We start from the raw sequence: 22,340 nt of genomic DNA on the forward strand, positions 1-22,340 counted from the left end.
TTTGTAATTTTGTTCTCAATCTCTAGCATATGTACTAATGTACTTCAATAATATATTATCCTATTGAATGTTATCTGCTTTTAGGGAGGGTATGTTTATATATTAATTTAGCTTTATTGAAATACATTTTCATTAAAAAAAATGATATGTTATGGATCTAAATCTATCTCAATCGAGATAAACACTCAAAAAGCACAACCATTAACCCACCCACTTTGGAATGTAAAGTTCTAATTTCTATATATTTGCTTATTGTATTAAAAAAAAAACTACCTTACAAATTTAGACTATCATCTTAAATTTTACGGTTACCTTTTCCTTTTTAAAAGGTTGAACTTTGTGATTTCTTAGCTCTCCAATGTTTTAGTTTTTAATACTCAACCATCCATCTAACTTAAAATTGAAAGTTTGTGGTAGGAGTAAAAAAAAATTTTAATTTATCTCCAATAAATCAATTCATTTTCAAATATTTTGAACTTTTTTTATAAATTTATTATATACAAAATGAAAAATCGAAAACAATTTCGAAATTAGACCATACATATACAAACTTCAACTTTTATGAAGTTTATAAAAACCAAAACAACAATAACGCAGGTAGCTTCTGTTTAATAACAATTTTGTTTTTAGTTTTCCATTACGACATCTATCCACATTTCTTTTTAATTTTAAATTAGTTAAAAATACATTTTAATTTTTAGTGTCTTTTTCTTAAAAAAAAACAACTATTTAAAATTTGTTATAAATATTATTAGATAAATGTTCGATCATGTTTAGTATCATAATGTCATGTGTCATTCCCTCTACATACTAACATTTAGTGTCTATGAAATTCACTCCATGCTTGCTAGAGATGTCCATTTAACCTACGCGGCCAAGGCCCAAACAAGACAGGAATCCTATTATACACGTGGATGGGGGAGGTAGTGGGGAGAATTTTTCCCATAGAAATTTCCATTCCCGACCCTACCCTACCTCGAAAGAAAAAAAGATATATACATATTTATATTTATTTATCAAAACAAAAAACAAAAAAGAGAGTAATATTTAGATTCCTCGCCCCGTTCTCCGTAGTGAAATTTATGGGATGGGGAATGCGATAGGAGACAGGGAGTGGCATCTTCGGTTATGTGGACATCTCTATCTCTAGACAGATTGTCTATAAATAATTAGAAACATTTTTATAAATATTTGTTAGGACAACATTTTTTTTTAAAACAAAAATATTAATAAAAAATGAAAAAAGAAATAAATAATTTGTTAGTATGGATAAACTTAAAATTTTAAAATTGAAAGGTAATGAGGGAGTAAGATGAAGTTCCGGTAAAATAATTTGTTTGAAATTTCTTAATTTGAAAATTCCAAAAAACCGGCCAATGATTCTCATTTTTCATTAATTGTTTTCATAGTTGAATTTTCATAATTAATTCAACTCAAACCCATTTATTTTTATTTCTTTTTTCTTTTTCCTTTCTCGTAAACGGAAGAACCCTTGAATCGTTGAATTCTTTTTCTTGTTCATTTCATTTTCTCCGATTTGATATCGGAGAAACAATCATGGATTCTCGACCATTCCTCGCATTTTCTCTCTGCTTTCTCTCCGTCTTCACCGCCTTCGCTCGCTTGCCGGAAACGCGTATGCTCAAGCACTCCTACAAGCAATCGTACGATCATTTTCTTCCCCTTTTCTTCTTTCTCTTCTTCTTCTTCTTCTTCTTCTTCTTCTTCTTCTTCTTTTTTTCCTTCTTTTTTTGTAATTTCACGAATTCACTGATGCATGGTTTTGGATTCGACTGTTTTTGGAATTTTAGAACTGGATCTGTGCTTCGATTGAAGACGGATTCATCTCCGCTCATTTTCGATCCAACACGAGTCACTCAGCTCTCTTGGCAACCCAGGTAATCTGTCTTTCTCTCTTAAGCGATCGAATAAGATGTTCCTTTACTCTCTCTCTGGCTTCCTTGTGTGGAAAGATTATCCTGCTTGAGATAGTCAAACAACATTTCCATCAATTCTGTTTCTAATGTATCCTCAATTGGCGATATGTGTGCGTATATTCTAAACTGCAAATCTACAGGGCATTTTTGTATAAGGGATTTTTATCTGATGAGGAATGTGATCACCTAATTGATCTGGTAATTGATTATGGAACGCTCTGTTTGTTTTGATTAGATTTCAATGTTGTGGTATTTGTATATGTTTGTTTAATTCGATTATTTTCTTGAATAGGCTAAGGATAAATTAGAGAAGTCAATGGTAGCAGATAATGAGTCTGGTAAAAGTGTAAGTAGTGAAGTCCGAACGAGTTCTGGCATGTTCCTTCGGAAGGCCCAGGTGCGTCAGTTTATTTGAATCATCCAATCCATTATTTTAATGTTTGGCCTTTTGAACTTATTTTTATGTTATTTTATGTAAAAGATTGTGGTGTCATGGTATGTTCTTGTAGAATTAGGTGAGAGGGATAATGTAATTGTTGATGTCAATGTATGAAGACACGAACGCTCTATCCAATATCATAGTGTTGGTAAACATTCTGTGGTAAAAACTTGAAAGGAAAACTATGTGAACTTATGTAAATTATTTGACTTCATGAATTTTCCAAAATGTGTTTGGGCAGTAATGTATGTAAGATTACCTGTTTTAGATTGAAAGAGATGTCTGAAAAGAAATGAACAAACGTGTTTGCCTGATGGAGTCTAGTCATTCCCTCTATGTAGTTTGACCTTATGGATGTGTTTGAGGGGCTGTTTTGGAGGAGAATGTTAGGAACCACAGGGTTACCTTTGTCCCACATTGGTTTGAATGGGATGACCTATGTGGTACCTAAGTGGCTTGACTCTCTAGTCTCACTTCAATAACTTGTTTTTGGGGTGTGGTTACTCAAGGTGCGTAATTATCAACATCTCTGTTGTCAACAATATCCCTTATCCATTTGCCCTCTCTCCTCTTACCATCATTCATACCGTTGGCATCGGATGTTCAATTAAATGTCAATGTTGGCAACATCCTTGACTTCCTCTTCCTCTGAAATGGGTGCTTCCTCTTCCCCTTGTTTTTCTTCTTTAAATATGATCCTGTCAGGGGATAGATCAATGACAGAACCTACAGATCTCCATTTTGTCCATTGTTATTATTGCCTGTGTTTGAGGACTTGGTTTTTCGCATTTTGGTTGTCTTTAGAGAACACAATTTTTTTTGTAAATAAAACATAAGTAGAAGATAAATTGAAGTTTCAAGTCTAAAAAATGGTGAAATGACCAGAAGCAATAATAATTTGTTATTTATTTAAGTATACTATAATATATAAGTTTTGTTCTTGGTTTAATGCCTATAAACTGCAAGTTAGTTAATTACAATCCATTACTAAATTACTGATTTTACCACAAGTCTAAACTAAAGAAACGTCGATGACAACAATTAAAGATTCAAACGGTTCTGTTAGTGATAATATTGACGATGGTATGGAGAATGATCTCTAGATTATTTATTTAAGAGAAAGTGGCTATTGATACACTTGTTTCGCATATCAATTTTTTAATATTTCAATCATGGCTTATGCCTCAAATCACCTTGAAGCCTATAATGTATATGATTTATTTTGTGCTTTGAAGGATAAAATTGTTGCTGGCGTTGAAGCTAGGATAGCTGCATGGACACTTCTTCCAGCAGGTAGATTTGTTATATGCCCATTGTCATGGATGCACCTTTTTTTTCTTTTTTAAATGTAGGATTTTAAAGCTATTCCAATCACTTACGTTTCTTTCTTGGAACTATTGTTAAAATCAGAAAATGGAGAATCCATTCAAATTCTTCACTATGAGAATGGTCAAAAGTATGAACCACATTTTGATTTTTTTCACGACAAGGTGAATCAGGAGTTAGGTGGCCACCGCATAGCCACAGTCTTGATGTATTTATCCAATGTTGAAAAGGGTGGAGAAACCATCTTTCCTAATTCAGAGGTATGGCAGTGGCTCTGCTACTTCAGTACCTTCGTTTTTTTTTTTTTTTTCTGAAAACAGACTATATTTTAATTTTGTTGCCAACTGTGATGACTTTGTCTTCTGCAGTTTAAAGAATCTCAAGAAAAAGATGACAGCTGGTCTGATTGTTCTCGAAAGGGTTATGCAGGTAGGTTTGTTATTGACTCGTACAGATCATAAGTCATCTATGTATTAAGTTACGTTTCCAAATTAGAAAAGGCCACAGATGGCCTGTCTATCATTGATAGATCTTCCCTTGAAAGTATCTTCTTGAACTTGACCTTCCTTTCTGGTCTTTGAGAAGAGTACTCATCGCTTGGCTAATATCCTTTATGGAGAGCCAACTTGGTTTGAACCTTTGTTGTCTGATTTTCCAAGAGTTGCTCGCCTGTATTATCGATTCGCCATTATGGTTTGTTCATTAGTTCTAACTTAGAAAAAGTTTGGTTGTCCAATTAGTCTGAAATGTTAGCTGAGACTATTGCTTGTGATTTTGCATTTTCCAACTTACATTGTTTAAAAAGACACATCTAGACGCCATTACAGGGGCAATGTACATTCAGTAGAAGTGAAATATATTGCTTGGATGTTTACGCCTGTCTCTAAAAATATTAAACTAACTTTGTAGGCTCTATTGTAAATTGAAATATATTTCTCGACCCTTTCATTATTAGGCTCTCTTCTATTTTTGCTATCCTTGTTTCATGTAGCTTCTAGGATTTGGTATTGTTCCGTCATACACCCTTATGGTTCTACAACTTGGCTGTTCATTGCAGTTAAAGCGCAGAAGGGCGATGCGTTGTTGTTCTTCAGCCTACATCTCGACGCAACGACAGATGAAAGAAGTTTGCATGGTAGTTGCCCCGTAATTGAAGGCGAGAAATGGTCTGCAACCAAATGGATTCATGTGAGATCCTTTGAGAAGCTACCTCGTGTAAGTAGGCAGGATTGCGTGGACGAGAACGAAAATTGCCCGGCATGGGCAAAAAGGGGAGAGTGCAAAAAGAACCCTACTTACATGGTGGGTTCTGAAGGTGCTTTAGGATACTGTAGGAAGAGTTGCAAAGCATGCTAAAACCCAAACCCTAGGAGGAGGAAGAAGAAGTAATCGCCATATCTCTCTTTCTTTTTCTGTTTTGGTGAGCTTGAGTGTCGATTTTGTAATGGCTATGTATATAACATTGGGCAGCAACTTGGTATTATAATACTATATACAATTACAAGTGGATATTAATTACATCTCTTTCATTAAACCTTGTTGTAGGAATTAACCACAAGAGTTTTCATTTGATAATTAAAATGCGATGAGAAGTCTTCTCATGTATGATGCTTATTAGGTGGTTAACTTTTCTATTCAACTTTACAAATTTTTTATTTTGTCCCTTCTTTGAGTACCTAATCAATTTTAATTACGTAGAACTTTTATGATTGCCTTTTTGTGTTCTATATTATATACATATGGTGGAGTTTTAGGAGCCTTTGTAATACTATTTTAAAAGAATTTAACCAAAAAATTCTGGACAATTATCGGTTAAGGTAAAACTTGCAAAATTTCAAATGATAGGTTCATTGTCCAAAAAAATTTCTATATTAAAACTGCTTCGGAGATTAAGAGATTTTGCTATATTTGCAAAAATTTTTATTGATTATACAACGTAATTGTTTTAAACAGAAAAATTACTTAAAATATTTTTTTTTTGCTATCCACGAAAATTTTCTTAGTTTATTATTATTATTATTTGCTATATATAAAAACTTCCTTGAAATATCAATGAAAATGACTATTAATAATAAAACGGCTAAAAATATTTACACAATTTAACAAAATTTTATATTCTATCAAATTAATAAAATATCAATGTCCATCATCATCTATTATTGATAGTATCAATAATAGATAGAAGTCTATCAATAATAGACAATGATAGACAATGCACTGATAAAAGTTTATCAATATCTTCAATATTTTATTATTATGAGAATTTGAAACTTTGCTACATTTTGTAAAAATTTTGGTTCATCGTGCTACATTTGAAAATGCCTCTTATAATTAGTACGGTGGTATATAAGTGTATACAAATTTTTGTGCTTGTTTGTTTGTTTACAATACAATTATTTTTAAAAACAATTATAATATGTATGAATTTTAATAATATAATTAAATATATAGTAACATTTTAAAAGAATTGCAAATATAGCAAAGTTATAAGTGACAGACTTCTCCCGCTAATAAACTTTTATGGTCTATCAGTAATAGACCAATATTTACGGCATGTTTATTAAACTTCTATCATTGATAGATTTTAATAAATTTTGCTATATTTACAATCTTTTTTAAAAGATATTGCTATGTTTGTTAATATTTTAAATCTAATTTTTATATTTGCAACTATCTCTATTTTTAATAAAATTGTTTTTGTTTATAGAATTAATTATAGATTCAAAATGATTCGAAAATATGTACACAATCGAGCAAGTTAGGATAATTCCATAGGATATATCTTATTTTCAAATTTTATATTTTCAAACTACCTCTAAACTCTCTTGGTGTTCTGGTTGATCAAGCAAGTTATGAGATTTTTCTAACCATGTTTCTTATTAAAATTTTAACCCTCTCTGTTCACAATTTTTGTTTTGTTTTTTTTTTTTTTTGTTTTTTTTTTTTTTTTTACCTTAGATAACATCTAACTTAATAATCCTATAAACGTAAGGCTCTAAACTTATATAAACGTTTAATCATGGTAACTCAAAAATGAGATTACGTGGAAAAGTTTAAAGTAGTCCTTGATTTTGAATAAATTGATAAATATTAATAAATAAATAAATATATATATATAGGTATATTTATGAACAAATTGATATAGTGTTTTGTAATTTATATATATACTATCTTCCTTTAAAAAGTTGCTAAGAATAGATCAATTGGAAACAAAATCCATAGATTCTATTATTTTGATTAAACTATTGTTAAGAATAGAATGATATCTAACAAAATCAACGACACTATCTCTAAGAGATTCCTACTTCTACATATGGGTCTCTTATAAACCATAAAGAGAGAACCAACGTTTTTTAAGATTCAACCAATACTTCTCTTTTTTACCAAATTCAGCTTATCACAATCAAGTACTCTCCACAAGCCAACACCAACCAAATAAACCAAATTTAAACAACCATTTTGTTAGTTAGAAATGGACCCTTACCCTTCTTTTCTCTTAAATACAATAATCTTCCCAGATAAAATGAGCTCCAATTTAATTTCTTGCAAGAGAAGGAAGAAAGAAACATATACATACGACTTAATTACTTCTTATGACAACACTCCAGAGATCATCCATCTCTTTCCGGAGGCAAGGCTCGTCCGGCTTCATTTGGGAGGACAATGTTCGAGTACTCGAACCGAAAACCAGTGCTCGGGCCACGGCCTCGGCATCTATGATGAGCCAAGAATTGAACCGTTCGAGGGAGGAGAGAGCTGACGAAACTCCAAAGTCAGATGGCTTGCAAAATTCATCATCTACTTCGACTCCTCCGGAAAGAACTCCTCAAAAATGCTCTTTTTCTTCTGTCTTTGGACGTTGCATGGGATCATCATCTCCTGCCATTTAATCAGCTTCTATTTCTTTAAATATAATTTGTTCAAAGTTCAAACACATATTCTTTTCTTCTTTTTAATATGAATTTATATCAGAATTTAGGGCTCTATATATATTCTCCCATCATTGCAACAAATTAAGTTAAATTTATCTTCAACCTATGATCTTTTCATTGATATTAATTCATACGTCATTTGGAGGGCTGTAATTAGTTTAATATTATGGTTCCATTGTCTGAAAAAAAAATTATGTTCTCCTTAAATCAACTTTTTGAAACAATTAATTTTGTAAATAGGACTAACTATAAAAAGAAGGAAACATGATTACACACAAGTACCCACATTTAATTGTAATTTAATCCATACGTTTCTGCAAAATGATTTATCATATGATCAACAATTCTGCTGCCATTTAAGATAGCTAGATAAAACTTATGATTTCACTCAAATATCTAGATATTGATATTTTTATCTACAAAATTGAGGTGGATTTGTTTTCGGTATTTTGATTAAAGATGTAAGTAAATGTTTGAGAGTGATTTTGAAATTACGCTTATTAAAAATCAATTTATGTTTAATTTTATTTGTTAGACACATTTCATACTATTTAAATAGATTTTGAATGATCAACAACTTTTTTTCATGTGATTTTCTTGAAAGAATTTGAAAATGAAAAAAACAATGATTTTAATTATTTTAGAATTATTCCAAAGCATGCTCTACTTGATGTTTGAATATAGAATTTGCACATCACTATCAAAAAGCAAAAGAAAACATTAATTTTCATAAGTATTGCAAAAGAAAAAGAAGAAGAATTTTTGCATCTCGATCCTTTAAAAATAGGGTTTATTAAAAAAATCGACATGTAAGGATTACGTAAAACATACATGCTACAAAAGTTTAAGGATCGGATCTCCTCACGTCTAAAAACATACATACTACAATGCTAAGAATTACTTGCGTAAAATTCACAATTTTGTTAGAAAACAATTATTATGAATGATGAACAAGGGATAGTTGTATGATTAATATGTCTAGTTGAGGGTTTTGTTTTGAGGGGTGTGGTTGTTTGCTTTAAATGTTGTTGTTTAGGTGTGAATTTTTCTTTGAAGTGTGTGGGATGAAATTTTTCTTACTTTGAAAAACATGTTGTTTAGGGGTGAATGGGTTTTGGCTAACCAATTATGTGTTTGAAAGGGTGGGTTGTGTACTTTTTGCTAAACTTAATTTTTTAAAAGGTGAAGGGTGTTTGCCTAAACTTGTTTAGGGGTGATTGGTTTTGGTTACCTTCAAGGTTTTTTTCTTCTAAAATAAAAAAAAAAATAACAAATTATTTAATTATAGTTTATAAAATAAAACAACTAAAAGACAAAATTCATTACACTTGATTTTTCTACGAAGGGTAAATATTTTGTCAAATGTTTTATTTTTTAATAATTTTCCTAACTTTTTTAAACTTATTTTGGAAAGTTGAATAGGTTAATTTTATGAAACTTTTTAGTTGAAATGTTGGTTTCAATCTTGAATTTTGTAACATTGTGTTTTACTTGGTATGATTGTAGGTAAGTAGTTGTTCGAACATGACATCTAGAGATCTCTAAGTTTTCAAAATGACATCTTTTTTCTTTTTATGTATTTATTAATCTTAAAGCATTTTGTAGACCATTATGTAAACTTTTTTTATAGTTTTCGTTACAAAATACTTTTTAATTTTGTAGACATCAACTTTTGTGTTAAAATTTTGTTATTTAATATATATATCATTTGGTTTGACAATGTTCTTTTGAAATATTAGATAAAAACTACCCCATTTGGGAAGTTGTTTACCGGAACTCTAGACACACAATACTACCCCATTTGGGAGTTGAATTCCCGATGTGGTTTTTCAGATCATATAGTCTTGACAAACAAAATGGCGTCAAGAGTTTCCTTTTTTGATGCATTTGGAGAAATTTACTAGTGACTACAGGCATCGAAAAGCTGTCGATTTCTTATAGTGATAAAACATAAATGAAATCGACACACAAATATACATGGTTTACAAACAATATGTTAGCTAAGAGAGAACAATATTGTTAAGATCAGTATATTTATAATACGAACATGACCACACTAAGATTAGAGAGTCTATATAATACATAAATTAATTGTTTGTAGCGCCACATAATACAAATGGTAAGACATTTATACGATCAGTTTACAAAGTGGAAGATATCAAACTATATACATTTTGATGTATATTAATATTTTTTGACTTCTATTCTCCCTCGGTGTCGAATAGTGTTTTTATATTCACCAAATTTGAATTTAATTATCTAATTTGCCCACTACTATTCCGAATCTATTGAATAATATACATATATATAAATATAGTGATTAAAAAGTGATTCTTTGTTTCAAATTCCTCCTAAGGTGAGAGGTCATTTTTGCAATATATATATATATGTTAGGATTATTCTTCACCACAATTAGAAAAGGGAAGCATCAAGAATCGAAGGGTCTTATTTACAATTTATATTCTATATTCCTTTAATATTATATATAAGCTTTCTCAAAAGAAGAGTTAGAATTATTTATTTTCTGTTTATGAGAATGCGATACTCGAATTTAAAAATGGGTTAATTAATGATTGAGGTTTCGTTTGGTAATTATTTTGCTTTTGAAAATTAAGTGTGTAGGGACTATTTCTACTTCTAAGTTTTTTTTTTTTTAATATTCTGCTAATAGTTTAAGAAAACCAAGCCAAAACTTGAAATTCAACCATCGTAGATAAGAAAAATGGAAATCGTCGTAAGACATGAAGAGAAAATAGACTTAATATTTTAAAAATAAAATAAAAAGATGAAGTGATTACAACACACGTTTCTCTTTTCTACTTGGATTACAAGCCTTAATTCACCAATTGTTTTCTTTGATTTTAATGAAGATCTTATTCATCATCGATTTTTGTCATAAAAACTTCTCTCACGAGAACTAGCAAGTCATTGTAACCTTTATATTTTCTTTTATTTCTAAAGATTCTTATTTTGCATTGGTAGATTATACGGTTTCGTCCTCATAGATGATGACGTTGACGCTAAATTTTGGACAGGAAAAAGCACACTTACCTTCAAGTTGTCTGATGAATAACAAGGCATATTTTCCTATTGGTTTGTGAGAAAAAGTTGGGGATTTTCTTAGGTCATTTGTCACCTTATTGGCATGTCTCCCATCACCATTGATCGAGCAACAAGATATATATATATATATATATATGAGTTTAAACTGTTTAACACATTGAATGTATATATACATACATACATATATATATATATATATATATATATATATATATTGCCCCACGATCATGTATTGAAATAAAAGGTGCTGCTGATTAAACATGGCTTTAAGAGGAGGATCCAGTAACCATAACCTTTTTTTTCTTCTGTTTATGCTTTGATTTGTTAATGTTCTAAATCATTGTTAATGTTAAAAGTTTTAAGCTTCTTCAGACTTTAATAACATTTTTTATTACACCAACTTGGTATCTTTTTTATAATTTAGGGTATAATAATAATATCTTCATCCCATTTTTGTAATCTTAAATGTACTAATAAAATCCATGAATTTCCATTACATCCCAAGAAACCCAAAAAATTTAGTTATGGATTCACATTCCCAATCTCCCCATCACATTGTCATCTTCCCATTCATGGCAAAAGGCCACACCATTCCTCTTCTTCACCTCCTCTCCCATCTCCGCCGCCGTTTCCCCCTCGTCTCCCTCACTCTCTTCACCACCGCCGCCTGCCGTCCCTTCATTTCCCAATTCCTCTCCGACTCCGCCACCGATTCCGTCTCCATCATCGACCTCTATTTTCCCCAAAATGCCCTTGACGGCCTCCCCACCTGCGTCGACCGCCCCGATACCCTCCCCACTGAACTTTGGGCCGCCACTGAGCTTATGCAGCCGGAATTCGAAAAACGCCTCCAATCCCTCCCCGTTCCAGTGACCTTCTTAATCTCCGACATGTTCTTCTGGTGGACCATCGAATCCGCTTCAAAGTTTGGGATCCCTCGAATCATTTTCAATGGCATGTCTAATTACACATGTACCATCACACCCGCCGTCGTGAAAAGCAGAGTGTTCGCCGGAGTTCAGTCGGAGGATGAGCTGGTCACCGTCCCTGATTTCCCTTGGGTGAAAATCACCCGCCGCGAATTGAATCCGGTTTTTTGGCCGGAAGCCGACCCGTCGAGCCACCAATTTCAATTCATTATGAAGTTATTAATACCACCAATCAAAAGCTATGGATTGATCGTGAATAGCTTTGACGAGCTGGAGCCCATGTTCTCCGGTTACATGAGAAACAGGTGTTTGGTCATGTTTTCCAAAAGAATAGAATATTTACGTTCAAACTCGTTTTCGGAGAAAAATTAGTAGGTATGCATAGAACAAAAGATTTTGAACCACATGCTATCGTATGCATGTATCATCTACTATATAATTAGTAGGTTAATAAGTAGTGACACCATAAATGTGAACTTGTCTAACCCATATTATTTAATTACATCATTTCTAATGAGTTCTTTTTAAATTTTCTCAAACAGTGAAAGGATTTGGAACATTGGACCACTTTGTCTTCACAAGTATAGCTTTGATCCTACGACTCAAAAGCTTCAAATGCAACAGTCAACTGACAGGCCAAAATGGTTCGAATGGTTAGAGGAAAAACACAAGCAAGGGGAAGGAGTATTATACATTGCATTCGGGTCAATGGGGGAGATTTCAAGTGAACAAATGAAGGAGATAGAGATTGGGTTGGAGGAGTCGGGAGTAAATTTTCTCTGGGCAAAAAGAGAAGAAATCAAGGAAATGGAAGATAAAGGGTTTGAAGAGAGAGTAAAAGATAGAGGGATTATAGTAAGGGAATGGGTGAATCAATGGGAAATATTAAAACATGGAGCTGTTAAAGGGTTTTTTAGTCACTGTGGTTGGAACTCAGTGATGGAGAGTTTGAGCTGTGGAGTGCCAATGCTTACTTATCCATTAATGGCAGAGCAGGGTTTAAATGCAAGGATGGTGGTGGACGAGTTGAGGGCGGGGATGAGCACAGTGGAGGAGACGACGTCGTCGATGAAGGGGTTAGTGAAAGGGAAGGATTTGAAGAGATGTGTAAGAGAGTTGATGGAAGGAGAAAAAGGGAAAGAGGTGAGGGAGAAGGCAATGGAGATTTCAGAAATGGCAAAGAAAGCAATGACAGAGAATGGATCATCATGGAGGAATTTGGAGCTGTTGATGCAGGAAATGTGCAACAACAAATCGTCGTTATTAATGCATACGGAATTGCTACCATTGAATGGACGTGGAGTAAATTATGCATAGTAAACGTTAGTACCCCATCCCACCTATTGTTACTATGTTTGTCGTTGTATTTAATTTGAAAAACTATTTACGCAATGCAACATTAGTTCTTCTCAAGCTCACAAGTGTTGAATAACAAGGTGTGATGATATGAATGCATCCACTTTTATATAAAAGAAATTATAGTATTGCTATATATATATATATATATATATATATATATATACACTACTCTCTCCTTCATTGTTCATTATTTGATACCTTATTATCAAATAATTTATTTTGCAGAGCTCACTTAATATATAAATATAATTAATTTTGTGTTAATAAATGAATTGATCAAGGTCGAAACCAGAAATTGTACTACTTAAAATTTTCTGTGTAAAAAAAAATAGTTGAATATTTATATATTATGGTTTGATTATGCGGTGGGAATGCACAAAGGTACTCTTATGCATGGCCGTAGGATAATTTTTGTCCATGAATATAATCACTGTGCATATATATATACGTCATCCTTCACGAGCGGTTTGTATTTACAGTCGGATCAAATGTCCATTTTACTTTTGTAATTATTCCTATCTTCTTAAGTTTCATTGATTTCTATAATGAACAGTTTGTTTATGATCCAACAAATAATCTAAAGTCTCTCACAAGCTAGTAAAAGGGTCGGACGACTTGTTCAAGTCCTAGAGTCTGCTGTTGAGAAAAACAACTTAATATACTTACTTTTTAACGAAGATAGTACTTATTTTTTAATGAAGATAGTGAATTTCATATTGTGAAATGCCCTAGCTTTTTTATCAAGTTCTCAAAGTAGTAGGTGTATTGAGTCGACGACACGTACCACCCTCACACATGTAAATTAAAGGACAATTTGTCACAAGTAGGAATTTTGTAGAATTAAAATCGAGTCACATATAATTACCATCTTGTAGAATATAAATCTCTAATTAAATCAATGGATTTACAAAAGAGAGGTTAAATATTTTACGTTCCAATCTTGTACAAACTATTTGGTAAGGATACTTCCATTCACCTGTCTTCACATGAAGAATCTGGATAAAATCATTTGCAACAAATTATAGAGTTGATCATATTTCATAGTTTACCGAAATAAAACACCTAACCTTGTTCATATACTATACCGTATTTAAATTAACATAATGATATGCTTTTATATATATATATATATATCAACTACGTACGGTTCAAAATTACATGTGATAGTCTATATTTTTTAGGCATCTATATAGAGATTATACTTTTTAGACATGTTAATATTTTGGAATAATAACATACCTCCAAAATATTGTTTTTTTGTTATGATAAAAAGATAAGTTAAATTGTGAATTGGTTTTGAAAAAAAAAATGGTTAGTATTTAATTCTTATATATAGTTTATAATTATCCCTTTATATATAGTTTTAATGAAAAATAAACCCTCGTATTAGGGTAGAAATTATTCACGACATTAAATTATTTATAAAATTTTATTAAAGAGCATTTTCTTGTAGTATAATAAATCAAAATATTTATAAATATAACAAAATTTCATATCTTTCGGCCTAGCAATGTCTACCAGTTATAGAATTCAAATTTTTACTATATTTTGTAATATTTTTCATCGTTTTATCATTTTTACTATAATAATTTCTCTCTTCTCAGACTAATTAAAAATACTATAGGAACCAAATTCTGAACTTCTGTTGTTATTATTATTTTATTTTCAAACCAAATGACTTATGCTTTCATGAATATTGTAGAATTTGATGTTTAAAGATAGAATTTGAACATCACTATATATCAAAAAAAGAGAGAAAATTAAAGAATAATTTTCACATCTTCTGAAAATGGAGTTTCAAAAAGAGGAATTCATTCAAACCATTTTAATGCATTAAATAAATGGTTTTGGCATTTTGATCTGAATTTCAGCACTTCGTGCTTATAACTCTTGACTCCAATTCTGTCGAGTAGTACTGATCTAATTTATTCACCAAGGTCGACTTTATTTATATATCCAATTTGGCCACTAACTTCCAAATCTGTTAAATCAACTTTGTAATTAATTATTATGCAGAATCAACCAAAGAAAAGTGGAATGTATTTCTTTGTAATTGTGTTGAGAAAATTCTCCACTTTCTTAGACCGAATTTCATTCTCTTATATCGTAAGATTAAAGATGTTTTAAAAGCTTATATCAAAGAATAGGATGCTCTAATCTTCATTTGAAAAATATGATCAATCATTGAGATTTTCGGGTAGAGATTTGATCCTCTAATTTAGTTGTGTAGTACTTTAACAATGTGAGTAATCACGTTTTTTTTAATACAATAATTGAAGTAGTATACGTTCAATATTGTTGAATTATGCAACAATCAATTTAAATTACTTTTGATTTCTTTCTACGACTTTAGAGAATGAAAATTATGAATTCAATCCTGACACGTTTCTAACTTTGTTAAGTATAGTTATTGATCTTATCATTGTTGTAGTACCCTGATTCATGTATATTCTTTTGATATTTTCAAACATTAAAAGACATAGCTCATCTAACATGATACATATGTTGTCAATCTTAGAATTAAAAATTGTCAAGTACTAATTAAAATTGATTGATGATCAATTTCAAAATAAGCATAAGCATAGCTTGACTGTATAATGTTTGGATTGTCGACCTCAAGATCACAAGTTTGATTTCCCACTTCACATATAAAAAATTATAAATATGTAAAACCCCATGCCTAGAATTTAGAACCCGAATTGGGCACTTGATTGTCCAAACATTATTCTCCTACGACCTAGCTACATCACCCTTTGCTTGTCTTGAATGCTTTTAATGGTAAAAGTTGGTTTCCTACACATCCTTTCGATCTACTTTGTCCTCACTCTCACGTGCTTTTTCAATAAATCTCCTAACATAAAATTGCTCCCAAACAAAGCATACTTAGTTAGGAAGTGACTATGATTGAAATACCAACCATGAAAGTGTATGTTGTTGGTATAAATAGTAACTTTGCTTTCCATTCTTTTTTCTTAGTTCATAGGGTCAAGATCTCTTTTATTCATATGTTATTTAGATTTGACTGTAATTCAAGAGAAACTGCATAGTATCTACAAATTTCCTTATATTACTTTTCTCTAATTAATTATCATCCTATCCCATGGCTTATCCTCCAATGTCATCAAAATTTTAGAAATGAACCAACAGTTTCATTTTCAATACAAAAAATTGTTGATTGTAAAGTAAACAGAAACAAGAAAAAATGGTCCTTGGGCCTTTTCTTTTATGCTATTCATCCAAATTCTGTATTGAAGAATTATGTATCCTTACAGAATTTACCAAGAACAAAAGAATTGTTGTACAAAGATCTACAAATAGAAGTATACATTAAGCCAAAATGGGGGTTGTTGCACTACAAAATGGCCCTTTTTTATTCTCTCCTTCCTTGTTGCTAATTATATCTTCTATTTACTGAACAACACTGCATTTAATTTCTGACTTTTCCTCTCCAAAATCAACTAAAAGTTGATGGTTTTGCCACTTCAATGTTCAATGACTGATAATTGGAGTAATCGATTTCGTTTAATCGAATACAGCATAACATATGTTCTGGTAAGTCTTCTGCCTTGTTTCCCTGTTTGAGTTAAAATACAACATTACTAAATAATAATCGGCTATCAATTGTAAGAAAAAATCATATCTTTTCTTGAAAAAGTTACCTGAATTGTCAAGCCAAAATCCAAGATACACAGCTTCAGTCTATCGTTAAATGTTTCGAGTCCTTTTCTTGAAATGTAGCTAAATCTGTGCATGTCCAAATCGATTTCCAAGTATTTCTCCCCCTGCAGGATTTGAATTACCAGTTTATTGTTTAATGGGAGACTGGAACCTTTTCTAAGAAAAAGTAGGATGAGATAGAAGTTTTATTTTATAAAGGATTGTAAATTAAAGAAAGATTACGATTTAATTTAATGCGGAATTCCTATTAAATTATCATCACTTGTCAATCAAAGGTCATAAAGAAACTTTAATGGTTCTCCAGGCTCAACTGAAAAAAAATAATCATACCTTCCCATTAAAAAAAGACAACTTTTGCAGCCAATTCATACAAAAGTGAAACTTTCCTGCGTGGTTTCAACTTTGAACTTTCAAACGCTAGACTTGACACAATAAGAAAAGAGAAAACAAGTGGATAAGGGAGAAAAAGTTTAAAAGTTGAGTACTAGATTGGCACGTAAGATTGCAGAAGATAAGCACCAACATATCCACTTTTCCTTCCCAAGAAAAGATATCATATCGAACCCCAACATCCCCCGGGCTTATTTACTTTACCCAAGTAAAACGAAAAGTAATTATCAAGTAATCCATATTTGATCCAAAGGGATAACTACACAAACATCAGAAAAAGAACTCCCTATCTCAACGAGTCATTTTAATCATAAGAAATTTCCTGTAATGTTGGGTTCAATGTAACAACTAAATGAATGAAACAACTCCAAAATACCCTTGCTTTTGTTTTCCATCTAAAAACTTATAATCTGGCAGTAAAATATGTTGGCAGTTCATGTTACATGCGACACACTCATACTGCCATGACGTGTAGTTGGTAAGTTTAGTTATGAGTCTAATGACACCAACTAATAAAGCTAAAAAGTTATCTACGTCATTAGTGCCAACTAAGTAAAGAACATCCCTTCTCCACCTTCGTTTAAAACCAAATTTTCTTTTTCTGGCTGTAGGAAGTAAAAAGAGTAGAAGTAAGTGACATAAAAGGAAAAGATACACTGCATGGAGAAAGGAGGTAGAGGGTGTTCATCATACGAGTGAATAGAACCAAAAGGTCATAAATTGCAGCACCAACAAAAAGCCATTTATTTCAACATAAATCAGAATAATTGCTCACCAAGTAAAACTCGTGTTGAGGTCGTGAGAGGACAGGTTTTTCATTGTACGCATTCATAAGCTTCTTCTCAGCTGCACTCAAATGAAGGTCCTCCACATTTGCCACTCGCCCCATAATTTTCAATCTTTCCCTGAATGGTACAATGTTATCCATAGGGAAACCTCTAACCCTTTCGACTTCATCATTAATTAATTTCTGTCGAGGAAAAACATGATTTAATATTACTTCGCCTATATGAGAACATGAAGGATTAATAGCTGAATTTCTCTCTGAAAAGATTAAATATATCAGTACGTAGACAGAAAATACAGAAAACTGCAGGCGTACAGTTTGAGATAACTTACAGTAAAATGTTCCTGGAAAGAACTCGGAAGTTCCTTCAAATAACTCTCGGATAGCTTAAAGTACATCACCACGCTCATTCCTTCACCATCATTTTCTCCTTGAAAGATTGTAGCAGGATACAATGGTACCTAACCAACGAAATACATCCAAAAATATAATCTCATTATCCCAAGAAAGTCAACAAATAGAAACTAGCTTGTAACATATATACAAGATATGGGGATATAGCTACAGATCAAACAATTATAATTCTTAATAATAAGGAATGCATAATGAAAAGTATAGACACCTGAACGTTTACTACAAGAATAGAAGGGACATCTCCAGCTGGATTTATAGCAGGAAGTTCCACAAAACGGGCAATATGATCAATCTTTCTCTGAGACAAGAAGACATCAGCTCCAATGGGATAATATGCAGCACAATTTTGAGCAAACTCTTTCTTCTTATCTCTGTCAAGAAAAAAAATTAGTGAGTTTAGTTATAAATTTATATTCATAAGGATTCAAGGGTAAGCTTAAATACTATTAAACTAAAAATTATTAGATCGTGTGCATAAGCATGATTTAAGGTAACAAAAATTACAGAGTTGCAAACGAAAATAAATGTACACATAGAAGTACAGATAGATCTGAATGAGAAATGATTGAATCATATGCAAATGGATGACTGAAAGTAACAAATACTTTAATACAATGGAGAAAAGAAAAGAAAAAAAGGAAAACATAGAATCCTCACTTTTGTACATGCTAGTGATATCAATAGAATATCATTAAAGTGCCTGTAAAATTGAAGAAAACAAAGGAAAAGGAAAAGACATGAAAATAGCTGAAACATAATGGGCTCACCTAAAATAATTCTTCCCTCGAACTTTGAAAACACTGGGGTCAATTGGTGACCAGCAATTGGGCATTCTCTTCCCTATTGGACAATGCGGGACTGAAGTGCCAGCTATTAGTTTTTGTAAAGGTGCCCTCGGTGAAACTGGCCCAAAAAGTAAAGACATCTTAAACATGCTTCACCAGTCTCAAATTGGATTGGTAATTGCAATATGCATACATTGAAGCATTTGGAAATGCACACGGAAAAGTCTATGAATGTGGAGAAATTAATGGAATGGAAGCACTCACAAATCGTCGGATCACTATGTCCTTCCTTCAATTTAAATGAGAGTTTTGACGACGCTTTTCTCCTTAGATTTGGATTTGGGGCTCCTTGGTTTGTTTGTCTCCTTTTTTCAACTGAGGGTCCAGCAGCAGCCAGATATGGCAAACAAGTATTTGGAAGAATCCCGCAGTTATTCGACTCAGCAGCCTCACCTCCTTTACCATTTTCACCCTCTGTGGAAACCTCATCTACAAAAATGGAGGTCAAATCATTTCTACAATCACTAGATCTCCTAGCTAGAATTGTCGCAGTATTTTCATTATGTTCTTTATTGTTTCGATGCTTTGGAGATGAAACACTTAATCTGGATGCGAACTCAGAGCCATTTAAAGACAATACATCTGCATTTATTTACAATCACATTAGTGATATTCTGGCTTATTTGGTAAAGCGTGAGAGAGGCCAGGTTAACTCCTCTATGTGCACACATACAAAAATAAGAAATACCTGTCCTATCTATAAAGGTTCAATAATCATCAAATTGATATTAATGAAGAAAATTACATAGACTTACCTTCACGAACGCTATAAAACTCGTCATCGAATTCAGAGTCAAGGACGGAAGTAGAATCAAACCATGCCGCATCCACACTTCCTCTAGCTAGATGAGATCAAATAACATCAAAAAGCAGAAAACGAGAGGAATCAATTAACTTTCCCGAAACAGAAATTACTGATGTTATCGCATAATGTAGCTAATACAGACTACTGAAGAACATGCACCAAATCTGATCGCCAACCATGAAAAGACTCCACGATTAGAAAAGTAAAGGTAAAGAAAAAGACAAAGAAAGCTAGAGAAAAGGGAAAGTGCAGGTAAAAACCTGCACATGTAGGAGTAGAATGAGGGCGATTAGGTGCAGAAGTGGAATCAAGCTTCAAAGAAGAAGTTCGGCGCTTAATACTTCTTCTTCTCCGTCTCCGATTCCTCTTTCCCGATGGAACCAGTCTTCCTCGGACGCAACCTTCCGGCTTGGAGCCGCAGAGTCCCATTATGCGGTGGCCGGGGGGTTGCTGGGCGCGGTATGTGAGGAGAGATCGACAGATCGGAGAGAGAAAGATAAGAAAATCGCAATGCAGGTGGTTGTGTTGTGGAGTTTCGGAGTTTGTGCAGTGGATTTGGCAATCGGAAACGGAGCTGAGCGATGTCGACGAATCGCATACGCAATCCACAGCTCTCTACTTTGTTCACAATAATTATTAGTCATTGCGGTTGCATTACTCTTCCTGGGGTCCCACACGGCCTTCTCATCCGACGGTTCATATTTGTTCAAACTCTTTAAGAATAATCATCGCCACGCGTCACTGTTTACCCCCGCGGCTTTGTTTGAACATCATCTGCCCTTTTCTAACTATTGTTAACACTTCCTTTTATTTCACTAAATAAAAACATAATAATTAATTACGTTCCATATTTATTTACTTGTGATTTTTTTAGCTTAGACTTCTTATTCCATACTTATTATATGCACAATTTATTTAATCAAACTTTAGATCGATGAGTAATTTTATATATATATATATGTATCGATTACATACCAAATGTTTAAAAGAATTAGAATTTTAGATAACGACGTTGACTTGATTACTATTGGGACATTTGTGCTAATTCCATATATTTTATGTATTTCTACCTTATTCAATAAGTATAATTATTTATTTTTCAAGAATTATAATTAGTTGTTTTTTAAAATGAATAATTAGATTTAAATGAAAATATATTGTTGAAATAATACAGACAGAGAAGATAATTTTTTTCCTTCTATCCCTCTATTATAAGATTCATAATATACTATAGTGGTAAGTACATCCTACATCTTTACATCAAAAGTGTACTTAATTACAAATCAATAATATAAAATTGAAAAACCTAATTCTTTGGCATTCTCGTGCTACTTTGTTATTTTTTTGAAATGATGTTTTTGACCGTTCTCTTTTTAGTCTCCCACTTTTACATTCTTCATCTTTGAGTTCTCATCAATCTCTCTGCATCTCCCTTTATTGGGTCGATTGCTTACTCCTAAGCATCGCAAAAATCTGTAAATGAAGGAATATATATAAACATATTTCTATATTAGAAAACAGGGAACAAAAAAAAAAAAAGAAAAAAAAAATAGAAGAAATAAAAAGCATGATTTGGCTTTTTCTTTCTACCTTAAATTTTTGTTGTGATTTGTGAACATGAATATAAAAGAAAAAATGAGATATTTATACTCAAAGATTTGAGAAGGGAATTGAATTTGAAAGATCGTAACAAATACAAAATAGTTAGTATGAAAGAAGGGAATATGAATAGGTAAGAGATAGAATGTGAATAGTTTTAAAGAAATTTTAATAACATAATTAATTGGAGATAAAAAGTTAAAACTATTAATACCCACTTATTTATTAATAATTAATTTCAAATTAAAAAATAAAACAAATTACAATAAAACCAATATAAGAAACAAGTAAATTGAATAGCCAAAATTGAAAACAAAAATTTCTCTTCGTACATACTTTTATATATATACTATAGATTTAATTAATACTCTATTTCTCTATATAAAATATATTTTTTTCTATACTATTTTATGTGCTCTAATTTTAATATATATATAATGAACTCAGGGTGGAAAGTTTCAATTTCAAATTTCCAATTCTAATGAATTTTGGAGTTGTTCGAATTGTTATATGTAGTTGGAAGACAACTTGAATTCTACTTTTTAAATTTGTTTTTAGATCATGAAAAATCATGTGGGTCTGAACGTTGCAAATTTAGAAAATCATCAATAATTGTAACTCTAATTATTTTAGGGTCATAACAAATAATTAAAAATTAAATCTCAACAAAATCTCACAAGCATTGGATTTGTGGGCAAAATTGAGAAAGTAAGTTAGGAAAATGTGCTATTCCATCCCACGTAATAACTATAAATTATATTCATACATAACCTTTTTAGAAAAATCATCATTTATATTCGACTAAGGATCCATTTTTACCATTATTTGCAATTAAAA

General features: G+C 31.8%; 3 protein-coding genes across 4 annotated transcripts; 2 read left to right on the forward strand and 1 right to left on the reverse strand.

The window, feature by feature from the left end:
• Positions 1-1,424: 1,424 nt before the first annotated feature.
• Positions 1,425-5,236, forward strand: LOC103498028 (probable prolyl 4-hydroxylase 7). The gene is made up of 8 exons (XM_008460478.3): positions 1,425-1,664; positions 1,812-1,898; positions 2,078-2,135; positions 2,230-2,334; positions 3,612-3,669; positions 3,787-3,962; positions 4,071-4,131; positions 4,760-5,236. The coding sequence occupies exons 1-8, from the start codon at positions 1,558-1,560 to the stop codon at positions 5,056-5,058; spliced, it is 951 nt and encodes a 316-aa protein (XP_008458700.1). The 5' UTR covers positions 1,425-1,557; the 3' UTR covers positions 5,059-5,236.
• A 5,718-nt stretch (positions 5,237-10,954) lies between these two features.
• Positions 10,955-13,132, forward strand: LOC103498029 (UDP-glycosyltransferase 90A1-like). The gene is made up of 2 exons (XM_008460479.3): positions 10,955-11,931; positions 12,169-13,132. Exons 1-2 carry the CDS (start codon positions 11,180-11,182, stop codon positions 12,941-12,943), a joined length of 1,527 nt encoding a protein of 508 aa, XP_008458701.2. The 5' UTR covers positions 10,955-11,179; the 3' UTR covers positions 12,944-13,132.
• A 3,048-nt stretch (positions 13,133-16,180) lies between these two features.
• On the reverse strand, positions 16,181-20,522 carry LOC103498030 (uncharacterized). 2 transcript variants are annotated; one of them, XM_008460480.3, is made up of 9 exons: positions 20,165-20,522; positions 19,855-19,941; positions 19,304-19,681; positions 19,022-19,157; positions 18,463-18,625; positions 18,173-18,301; positions 17,829-18,023; positions 16,645-16,767; positions 16,181-16,559 (listed from the first exon to the last, which is right to left on the reverse strand). In XM_008460480.3, exons 1-9 carry the CDS (start codon positions 20,331-20,333, stop codon positions 16,440-16,442), a joined length of 1,500 nt encoding a protein of 499 aa, XP_008458702.1. In that variant the 5' UTR covers positions 20,334-20,522; the 3' UTR covers positions 16,181-16,439. The 2 variants fall into 2 exon arrangements, with proteins under 2 accessions (XP_008458702.1, XP_008458703.1); XM_008460481.3 differs by having other exon boundaries at positions 19,304-19,528; positions 20,165-20,521.
• Between the last annotated feature and the right edge of the window lie 1,818 nt (positions 20,523-22,340).

This window comes from Cucumis melo, chromosome 9 (genome assembly GCF_025177605.1).
Source record: "Cucumis melo cultivar AY chromosome 9, USDA_Cmelo_AY_1.0, whole genome shotgun sequence".
Lineage (NCBI taxonomy): Eukaryota > Viridiplantae > Streptophyta > Magnoliopsida > Cucurbitales > Cucurbitaceae > Cucumis > Cucumis melo.